This window comes from Fulmarus glacialis, unplaced genomic scaffold (genome assembly GCF_000690835.1).
Source record: "Fulmarus glacialis isolate BGI_N327 unplaced genomic scaffold, ASM69083v1 scaffold4339, whole genome shotgun sequence".
Classification (NCBI taxonomy): domain Eukaryota; kingdom Metazoa; phylum Chordata; class Aves; order Procellariiformes; family Procellariidae; genus Fulmarus; species Fulmarus glacialis.
The window spans coordinates 908-12,777 of NW_009235060.1; the positions used below are offsets into that span (position 1 = coordinate 908).

The 11,870-nt window shown below is 39.2% G+C and overlaps 1 protein-coding gene across 1 annotated transcript in view; it reads right to left on the bottom strand.

Moving 5' to 3' along the window:
• Positions 1 to 1,190: 1,190 nt before the first annotated feature.
• Positions 1,191 to 11,870, bottom strand: part of LOC104082649 (1-phosphatidylinositol 4,5-bisphosphate phosphodiesterase beta-1-like) — a gene marked incomplete at both ends in the record, with an annotated part of 33,223 nt that continues 22,543 nt past the window's right edge. The window contains one exon of the mRNA XM_009585852.1: positions 1,191 to 1,306. Coding sequence (XP_009584147.1) covers positions 1,191 to 1,306 — 116 coding nt within the window. The remainder of the gene's footprint in view (positions 1,307 to 11,870) is intronic.

Here is an 11,870-nt window from a genome sequence, read left to right on the forward strand (position 1 = left end):
GCTTTATCCTTGCGCTACTTTTCTGCTCTGCTTGCACTTCAGGTGCATGTGCCAACAGTCCTTTTGTGGCATGCCCGCAATCCTCTTCTCCCCTTCACTTTTAATTTGGAAGCTGAACTTCATCTGCCAGTTGCTTGCAGGGAATTTGACAGCAATTGTCCCACCTGCTGCCTCCAAACCTCATCCTTTATTGCAGAAAGGAAGAGGAAGCCCATCTAGGGGACTCCAAAAACGTCCCCAGCGCTGAACATTTCACTGCAGCAAACCGTGAAGCAGCCCATAAGCAAGAGATTCCACAGGACACCTCGAACGGCTGCTCCGTATGACCTGCTTGATGGAAGGTCAAGCCTAGGAAATTCATGCAGAGATCAAAGAACCACCACCAGACTGACAGTCAAATGAAGTCAACCAAATCTGATACTTTTTTCACTAAAATTTGATAGGAAGTTGAAATAACTTCCTACTAGAAGAGTAGTATATTTGATAGGGTTCTACTGATTCTATTGAATTTCCTAGGCTGTGATCAGCTTCATTACGTGAAACATGTGAAGTGTTTGTGTGGCAGCTTGATCTTTTTCTGCATCCCTGACTCTAATTGCTCCAAAATGGTTACAAGGGAGGGGGAAAAAAAAAAAAAAAAAAAAAAAAGAAGTGGCAAGCTCTGAGTATTTCACAATATTTCCTTATTAGCTACAGCTACATGATCCCGTACCTTTCAAGATGTATTACACTGGATCAAAGACGTAAATGTTCCTGGATGGCAGTTTAAAGAAAAGCACATTAAAATGTAACTGTTACTTTGCCCGTAAGAAACACGGATCCTTTGTGGTCAACATTTGTCAGCTCTAACAGACAACAGAAGTCACTTCCATCATCCCAAATTCTTTTTCTTGGAAGCTGTCTTCAGGCAGGTGTCATAGCGCTGGCAAAGGACCTATTGAAAATTCAGAAAATCTATGGGGGTAATGAAATGAATCCTCTCTTCTATGGTTCTTGGATACTGTCAACATTCATCAATCGAAATGTTTTCTTCTGCACTTTATGAGATCTGGAATCTCCCCATTCCTGGGAGATGGTGTTCACAAATTTGCCATGAAACAGGAATTCCAGCCAGTCACTTGAACTTGTTGATAGGATAGACTGTACTTTGTGAATATACTTCTCAGAGGCTCCTCTATTTGAAGACTTACTGTGTTATCACAAGGCTCTTCATAACCCTCTTTGACTAGATCTAGAGAACCTAGGACATTTTTCTCATCAGGGCCAGTGACAGTCCTTGTGCAGGACCAGGCCATTATGCGGTTTCCTGTGCAAGGGCAGACATAGATAACAGCCTCATGTAAAACTGTTCTCATGCAGTTTCGAGGGCTGGCAAAAGCATAGACTGCTTTTGACACAACAATCCTTCTCCTGCTGTTTAATGAGACATAGGTAACTTGGCCAGGACCTGCTTTCCCAACCCCTTTAGTGTACCAGCATGACCGGCATACTGTTCTGGATGTAGAAATGCTCGTGGGTCCCTGGGAGCTTGCCAGCTCATCAGCTTCAGGATGTAAACAAACCCCTGCTCACTCAACACCTGCAGCACTGTGCCAAGCACAAGATAAGAGACGTGAGGGTTCAAAGTAGGGCTGAGCTTCTAAAAGAAGCTTCTTCGCCAGTTCAGTGCCCTCTGCAGAGGCCCAGGATAAAGGTCAAAACCCAGCAGTGTCTGGAGGAAATAAAAAAGTACAGCTAATCCTGCGAACTTCTCAATCCAACTGCTTGATCTAAACTTCGTCCCTCTTATTTAAACAGGTGAGCTGTATGCGCAGCTACTTGATTTTCCCCTGCCCTCCAGGGTGCTTGGGTCTGCCTAACTTGCTCCCAAGAGCTTTCCAGTCCTTTGGGCAAAGTCTTGGGACACAGTAGGACACAAAACAAGAAAGGCACAACTGACAGCAGAAAAGACCACTTATCTGCACACTTTTCTTTGCACTTCAGTCTTGCAACTTTAACATCAGCCTTTGCTTGTCCCTTAAAATTTGTGGATGTTTTGTAAGACAATTAAAATGTGCATTTGCTTGTAAGCAGTCAACAGGTTTGGCTGCGTGGATCTTAATTTCTTTCCATGTATTTGCAAACTTAACAGACCCTTCCATTTGTTTACGCCTGTGCTGTTTTCCATTCAGTTCTAACGTAACTAGAAGGCACAGTTGTGCCAAGAGATATTATTAAAGTAAAAAACAAAACAAACAAATAAAAAAGGAAAAGAGACAATTAATTGGCACCTCGTATCTCCTAGCCAGCAACACAGAACTAGTATTTTGTCTGACGGCAAAATCGGGTCTATTCCAATGCAATCTGTAACATTAATCACATTTGCTGTAATCCCATACAATGGAATAGTCCTCTCACCACCAAGTAAAGCGGATATTTTATAATCCTGTGAGAGATCTGTACAACATGCCCCATTGGGAATTCTATTTCACAAACCAGCACTGCAATTTACAGTTCATTAGGCATTAAAATTTTCATGCACGGTGTAGAGTAGGATGCATATACCCCCGGTGTGTCTCTTGACACTGGGCACACATTAGCTACTCTATGCTTTCTAGCTTTATGAGCCAGCAGAGAAGTTCACAAGGACAAATTTACATAAAATTCACACTGTGTGGGACACGATGTGCCAGAGCCACTCTGATGACACTTGCAGCATTTGCATCCAAGAGATTTTGGAAGTGATGCTGAAACCCGTTCGGCTTTCCAGACACGCATGCTCTTACTATATTGCTATGGTGTAACTGGAATTTCTGTCTGTATTCAGTTTTGCCAGGGCAGGACAGGACTGCATCGTCCAAGCAACATCCTCTTAATACCAAAGTCATCACAAGGAGAGAATATGGTACAAGGTCAGCCCAGACTGAAAATGCCAGAACCCTACAACTGCGTTATTGGACTTTACCCCAGGAACGTCAGTGCTGCTCTATTTTAGAAAAAACACTGGGGACAGAAAAGACTTTCAGGCCTCAGGTCAGGATCTGCAGATACTTCAAAATATCTACGTACCAACCGTCATTTACACACCACAAGCAGAAGTCGTCAGTAACACCTCCATTTTAGCAATTTTCTCAATGATCAGCAAGGGGAAAAATTCATACTAGTCAGACAGTTTTATCAAATTAATAAGCAAATAGAGGAAGGGCAATACATCTGAATCGCTGTATCTGAATATTAATGAAGCATTTAATAGAGTTTCTAAATTCAAATTTTTCCTTATTGGAAAAACTAATCTGCAGAAAGCACAGATAGAAATAAACTGAGGTCAGACTAGGAGATCAAAGTTTCTTTGAATTTGAAAGCTGAACTGCATGAAAGAAGTCCAGAGGTTGCCACACTGACCAACAGTAAGTCTGGTTTCATACAGTCTTTAATAATCTGAAAAAGTAGAATCAACAACACAGGGTTTAAAGAACAGACAGTTCTCTGGGAGCTTTATCAAAACAAGATGGTAAAGCTGTAATGAACCAGGTAAATGGGACGGAAATGAAAGGAGAACACATAATTAGTAATTCAAGCTAGGTAGCTAATCATTCAAGCAATGAAAAATCCAAAATACGGAGCTGAATTGGGAAGAAGATGCCTAGAAATCCATCATCCTGAAAAGCGGACGAGATGCAGAGAACAGCAATACATCTGTATGTAGCTGCATCAAAAAAGGTGGTTGGAAAAAAATGTAATTGATTGGCAGGTCATTTTACTATCAAGTCACTGATGAAAAAGGTAAACACGCACGGCATCAAATATAGCAACATACATATCTGTAACTAAACCTAACCATACAGGCAATCCTACACATTTAATGGACATAAGTTAAGCTTAACTATTGACAAACCAAGGATCCTAATGGGACCACTGACACTGCACCCAGTCTCATGACTCTAGTTTTTGACTACTTAGTATCAGAAATGCGTCTGTATACAGAAGATTATTTAGAGAAGTGTTATGAATAATAACACGTCACAATATATGCCAAAACAAGAAAGATCAAACATGTAAAGCTGAAGTAGCAATAATATATTGGTCAATAAGTGTTTTAAGTGTAAATGATAAGGATAAGAAGAGTTACAGTGGCCAAAGGCGGAACCAAGTAATGAGATCAGAGTAAGCAATGGAAAACTCGGGGCGAGTGTTTGAAAAAGCTTGGCAGTGCTACAACTAATTGTGCTAGGAAAAAGTCTTGCAGCGGATTTATTGGTTGTTTCACTGCTTAAATCCTTTAAAGTCAAACTAGGAGAATATTCTGTTGTTTTCAAATCTCATTTCAGATTTCTAAACTTGAAGAAAAACATAATGGACCCAATTCTACCCTCAGTTATACTTGCTCAACTACTTTCTGTAGTTAGAGAGTTACCTGGCCACAAACCAAAACAAGCTTTGGCAACATGTTCTTGAAAAAGAAACAGAAAACTTACTCAGTAAGAAAGGAATAGAGCAAGATTCATTGCTCTACCCTTGAATGTGTATATTGTAATAGGACACAGGGAAATCTGAATATAAACAAGCAGAGAATGGTAACTCCTATACAGTATCAGAAGTAAATGCTTACTGAATGACAAGCAGTCAGCGAAGGAAAACATGGGAAAGTAAACGTGTTGTGCTTAAGTAGCGTACATAAAAGAGCTTGCTCAGTATCAGTCAATCCATGTGGAAATATCACATTCCCAAGGACACTGAGATCCAGAATATTTTGCAGTGTAAGGATCCTCAACCAAATAAAGCAGAATTCAGTAGGTTTGAATCAGAAATGCTTCTCATTCTAATGAAGCTATCATATCCATTTTATTATCTGTACAAGTGCACAGAGAAAACATTGGATAATTTTTTTTTTTTTTTTTTTTGCAAGAAAATATTTGCAAACAGAAAACCACTTTTCTGAATGGGTTTCAGAAGAGGTACTGCAGCTCAAGACACTTAGTTCACTTTAAGGAGGAAATATTTCCTATAAGCTTCTAGGCAAGCTGTGCCAAATAGCAAACCTCGTATTTTTATGATAAAGAGCATTTTCAATCAGAACGAAAACTTTGGGAGCATTCCAAGGATACTGCCATCTCAAAAGGGAAAGGAAGATGGAGTGTCACCTGAGAAGAAACAAGAATTTCCAAACCTCACTTGGGTCTGTTAGCATGAGCCATCCATTTTAACGAGATCTTAAAGTCACTGTGCAATGTTGAACATGCTATTTATTTTTTTTTATATAATTTCATCTTTTTTTTTTAGAAGTCACAGGTTTTTTCAACCCTTTTTGAACACCCGAGAAAGAAGGGCTCTAACCCACAGGGGCTACAGCCTATGAAATTTATGTATTTTTCCCTAGTAGTGCCAGAAAACAGTAAAACACACACATAGGCAGGGAAGATTTTAGACACTCAAGATTTTCTCTTCCTCAAAATTTAAATGTTGGAAACATTTATTTTAATTGATATTGATAATCTAAATCTCCACAGCAGCTTTAAAAACCTCTGCTGTAACAAAGCATGGCCACAGTTCAGAGATTCTGATAAGCAGAGCTTTTGCGTTAAGGAGCACAAACCTGTTATACTGTAAAACAGTGTTTTATTAATTACAAATAGTGTGTGTGTGTATATATATATAGTATATACCTATGATAGCTAACAAACACCCAAGTATCCAGCATCTTGAATCAAGCACGTTGGTGTTACAGTTCACATTTAACCAGACCCCTATATGTAGTATCAAGCAGTTTCTTCCCGGTTATCATTCTCTCTTTTCAGCCACAAATAGCTCTTTCTTTAAACCAAAACAGTTTCTAAAACATTAGCAGACATATATATATACACATATCTGAGTATTTGGTAATTTTTAAGGAGTGGGGGAAAATCCCACTCTGGTGTACATATGCAAGCAATCTCTCCTAAGTCTCAAGACTAAAGCATGTTGATCAGCATCATCTCCAAGTTGGACTGTGAAGAAATGCTACATCTAAAGTTAGCTAGAAAACCACATGGGACTGCAGCTTATTCCTTGGCAGGCATTTACTTTTCTGCTTTTTTCTTTTTTGTTCCCTGTCCAAATTCAATTTTGCTTAAAAGTTCTGGCCTGATTTGTGCAGTCTTTACATTTAGCAAGCCTCAGCTACTGTCTTCCAGGTTCTTGTCCAAGAGTGGGGCCTTGACTATTAAAAACCCCAACGAATCTACATCTTGATGATTTCAGCTGGCATTGCAAGATAATGCAGAGCAACACAGTGATGTAAAAGACGTTCTTGCAGTGCCAAGGAACAGTCCTCCAGACCAACTTTCCCACCATAACTACTGTCTACCTGCAAACATACCTGCTGCTCTGGACTTCAGTTGAGGTCTGGAGCATGATCCAGGAGAAGGAGGTGCTAAGCGCCCTAGCAGCTTGGCAGGTCTCATTCATTACACCAGGACAAATGAAGCAATGGCAAACACGGTGAGCTACACCCAAGTCTCTCAGCAGACATCTTAAGCTTGGTATTTCTGAACACTTTGAGCCCAAATTGCAACCATCTACAAAAATTACTGTGGACAGAAAGTCTGTGGGGTCACAGGGTTTTACAGACACAAGCCCATTCTCTAGCTGCTCTTGACTTTTCAGCACAGATGTAATGACAGGATACGAGAAGGCAGATAGTTTAGATCCAATTAATCTATAAAACCACTACAAACCCACCTTCATACTAGTTCCTAGCTAGCAGTGGAATGAGCACTTTATGACGTGGCAGATTTCTAAGACAGGCAGACAACTAGATAAGTGGAAAGATTTTAAATCAGACAGCTAAAAATACCATTAATCCCAGCAATACTACAGTTATTTCTGACAGACTTGAAAGAAGGCTGCTACTGGAATATGTCACTGTCTTCCCAAACCTCCGAAAAACACGCTCTGTAGAATGCCTCGGCGTGATCCTGGGAGTTGTAATAATGTTAAATGTTGGCTTACTTCCAACCTCTAAGCTGCATTAAAAGACATCTAGAAATACATACTTTTTTTCTGTTAAGCGATACTTCTCTACATAAGCTATTAATGCACTTGCCAAAAAGATGGTTCTGCAGGATAATGGGAAGAGATAAGAGTAAAGTGTCAGCATGCTATAGGTGGGAAAAAACCTAGGAAAAGCCTTCATCGCAGCTAATATTTTTACTTCCAGAAACTCCTCCAGTTGAAGAAGAGATTAATATTAAAGAGAAGTGGAAAAGAGTAAAGGCATGGCTCTGCAAAGACAGTTCAAATAAACTAAAAAGAAGGGACTTCAGACCCTTTAAAGGGACTTCCTTGTCTGTTCTTTAAACTTTGTTCTGCAGCTGCAGGCACTGCATTCAACAATCCCTTTCATAAACAAACCGAGCTCTACCTTAATAACAATTGCTTTTTTTGCCTTCTTGACTACCTCTGGTAGGCTGTGCCAGAACCATATTGTTAGGAAATTCTCTTAATTTCCAGCCTAAATTCATTCAAGGCCACTTGATACCTCTGTGTTCTGCTGCCAACATTGTCCTTTAGCTTACCACTTCTTTCTGCCTCCCCAACGTTTAACCCTGATGTATTTATAGGCAAGAGTCATATTCCAGTTAAAGGATACTGTTAGAATAGATGATTACATCTGACATTGTAAGGGAAACTTCCTCATATGGTCGTTGTATTATAGTAGCGCACATACTCCAACTATGTTAACAGCCCTGTTATGACAGATACCGTACATACCAAAAGACTCGCAGATCATTGCTAGGCAGAGACTGACTGTTTATTTAGTTGAGTTGACCAAAGGATGAGGCAAAAAACAAAACGGCGCATGAAAGGGGATGGCCAAACGTCAATGAGCTCGTTTGTGGCAGAGCCAGGAAAACCGCGCTCTTCTGCCACCAGTTCTAGATGTCACCCTCTGGATCACAGCAGTCTTCGCTCCCTTTGTCCTTATGGGCCCTTTGGAGCTGCAAAGCACTACATTTGTAGCAGTCATAATGAAAAGGCAAGCGCCACAGTGTTTATTCAAAGTTTATCTACATTTGTTTCCTTCAGCACTTGAGTCCATGCTGCTTTATGTTTTCAGAAGTAAACTTTATCCGATATTCATCTTCAAATAATAAATCCTGCTGCTAAAATTGAATACCTCCCTGTGTTCCACAAAAGAGGCAGCAAAACAGCAACAAGCACAAAGAAGCTGTTTTAATTTTAGAGTAAGTTTTCTATTTATGGGCTCTGGTAGTCTGAGGCTGAGTCAAACACAATACAGGCAGGCAGCAGCAGCAGCAAAGGGTGTCTCCATAACCCTTGAAATGCAGTATTGATGTAACTCTTTACTTACCTGTGAGCAAAAGCTCCAGCTGAAGGGAATGATGAAGCCCCTACGTATACTCCAAAACCTCTACTCATGTTTGCTTTGTGGTCCTGTCACCCCAGGTTCTTTCACCCATTTTCAATGTTAGGATGTAGGCTTTAAGTCTGCCTGCAGGGTTTGAGGCTGGGGTCCATCAGTGGTCTAGCAGGTTTCCAGGACATGGGACAAGAGTCACTGGCATGGTCAGCTTCCACATTCGTTAGCGCAGGTCTGGTCTGACTGCTGAACTTACACTGTCACAATTAGTTTATGCTCTGCAGATATGAATTCCACAATAGGTCTGTCTATTTTACATTCGGCACAGCTTCACTGATATCAGTGGTTATTCCTGGTACCAGATACCAGTTCCAAAATGCCTTCCTGCAAAGCTTACGCTTCTTTCAAAGTATTATTATTATACACAGAAGATTAGGAAACTTGCCCTCCCTGGAACCCTAAACATATTTTTGATATTTTCGTTAATTCTGGTGCCAACAGCAAAAACACGGGTCTCAGATCCAAGCCAGTTCCTATACTTTTAAAACGCAACCAAAGAATAAAAGGTAAAAACTTTTGCTTTTTTACTAAGCCAGATACTACTGTGTCTTTGTTCACTGTTGCAAAATCCATTATTACTAGTCCACATCACTGTTTTGTTTTGTTATCAAGTTGTTAGTTAAGTTAGAAAGATGAAGCACTTTACCTGTAAAGCAGATGCAAAAAATCCTCATAATTGAGGATTTTCCATTCTAAAAGATTTTTACAACTTTTAGTCTTTTACTTGAATGCAATCTTCCATACTACTGTGAGATCTGAAATGAATTTTACAGCTTAACTAGTAACTAAAAACAAAGCAACTAAAAAGAAAATACAATGCATTATAGAAACATATTTTACAAATTCATTTTGACAAGTATAGTTTCCATTAACTTATTTATGGTGATGCATTATTCATACTAACATTTGTTGCATATATATATTTAAAAATAATTAAAAAAGGCTTTCTGGCAAGCTACCTAACTTAGCACTTGTTGCTGACAGCATGGGATAGGCTACAACTTTTGTGTGGCTTATACATTTTAGAGAGTAATAAATTGTCACTGGTATCTATTGTTCTGTCACCATTTGAGAATGAGAAACAATGCTGAGATCTCTTCTCTTGTCCAACTGGAATGCTGGAAAGCACCGAAAATCCTGAATTTAATGGTTTTTTTGGTAAGTATTCTTAATTTCCAACGTTACGGTTAGGAGGCCGAAGGATTTCAACCACTTCCTACAAATATTTCAGTGCCAGAAAACCCTACCATTTCACTGCATGGTTTATACATCAGAATTTATGCTTTAAATATTATGAAGTATGTCTTAAAAGTGTAGCCACGGTTGCACGGTACTTGTTTTTGCCATTAAAATCTGTTGCCTAGGAAATAACCCCCTTCTGCCATTGAAAGACTCCAATGTGTAATTATTATTAAGCAGTTACTAAAAGGTAAATTTAGTGTGGTGGGATGCAAATGTTTAAAATGTATTGATGTTTAAGGGAGGAAAAACACACTTGTGCTGAAGTGAACACTGCCTGGTGTTAAGGCTGCCATGTGAAAACCACATGTAGTAAATGCTGTATAAAGTTAAATTTATCTTAATCTAATGTTAATTGCTTAATTTATTTTATTACCTAAGAAAAACCCAGTACAACAACTACCAATAAATGTGCACTAGCAAAACAGAATTAATACTGGAATTCAAAGAGGGTCATGGAACCAGCTCCCCTACAATCCTTTTAAATACATGTCTAACTAAAATTGACATACAGTATTTCCGAATAGGTACAGTTGAGAAAATCTGGAGAAGCAAACGCATGAAATATAAGAGGAAAGCTCTTTTCTTCTGTGCAGATCTTTAAAATTAAATAGGCAGTGATATTATTTAAACAAATGCCTACTTAAGAGAAAAAAATTAACATCTTTATGCCATTACTTATCTCAAAGATGCCTTCTAGTAAGTACAATCTGGTGTACAGATCCATTGGCCAGGAAAATCTCCAAAGTACTTCCAGACTCTATTTTTAAAGCTTACACTACTACAATCTCTCTCAATAAAAACTACTCTAAAAATAATGGCTAATAATAACCTAACCCTTGTCTTGCTCCCACTTACGAGGATGGTGGGAAGCATATATTTTATTGCTATAGCGCAATTCCAGCTTTTTCACATCTCCTTTCCCTAGCAGGCCTTGGATTCGTATTCTTCATTGCTAGTCTGGTACATGGGTATAGCTCTTCTTGCATGCTTAGAGTGTTTAAGAGACACAGGATGCCCCTAGAGCCAAGACTGTTACTCAGTGGTTTTCAAAACACTTACAGGTTTCAGAAGGAAAGGTGTAAATTGAGACAATGGGATTTGAGGTCTCAAAGCTCTGGGGTCCTTTTCAACTTAGAAACTTTTAGAAATGAATTGCATCATTAAGTCAGGAAGACCAGCATATCTTTGCAGAATTTGCACCAAATTTATATAGTAAATTTCACATAGTTCTAGAAACTAGGACTATCATTGCTGGGAGCCTGGACACTGTAAGCAGAGACACCTGAAACTCAGCATCAATGCCCTATCTCCCATCCATAATGTAACAAGATCCTGAACAACTTACTTTTATACAAGCCCTCTTAGAAATAAAAGCAAGTAAGGAAATTCCCAATCAACCACCTGGCAACTGATTTATTAATACACATCCCATTATCAACCTGGTAACTTAAAAGGGAATACATTTTAGCAGTTATGCCAGCCATCCAATGCAAATGCTTTACAGCCTGAAAATACCAAACTACAAGATGCTACTCAACCAGCCCGAACAGTCCCCCAGCATGGTTTTGCTGACAGCGAGAGACTGCTCAGCAGTACCAGGTACCTCCTTCTGCTTCTACCTGATAAGAAAACATGCTATACATAGCGCATTTATCTCTTTCACTGTATGACACAAAGCATTAATCACAACAGCTTGCTTCAACCACAATAAAATACTACTCCAGAGGCTTAACCTATGTAGATGTCAAGACTGTGTATCTGCTGATGTTGCAAAAGCTCAATCGCATCCCAGCAATACAATATCTAGAAATACATTAGTGACGAGCAGGAACACGGGCAGCCTTTTTACTCAAAACTGTGCAACCTAAGGCCCTTAAGCAGTAAGCACACTGGTATTTGATTTTACCAGGCACCTGAAGAGCCATGTTGAAAAAGTTTAAAATACTATGTATGGTTCTTGCTTACTGTGTTCAAAATACTGGAATTTACCTACAACAAGTACAGAAAAAGGGCTATAATGGCAATCAGAGGAATGGAGAATTCTGAGATGTCAAAAGCATTTGACTAGTGCTGTGAAAGTTGAGAGGCAGTACAACCATTCTTTAGAAATTCATGTAATTAGCTATGAGAGAAGAATAATTAAGTTAAAAGAGAGTATTGTTGTACAGTGGATGTGCACAGATCATGAATACGGTTAGATGGGAAATCAGAAGAAGATATAATCATCGGA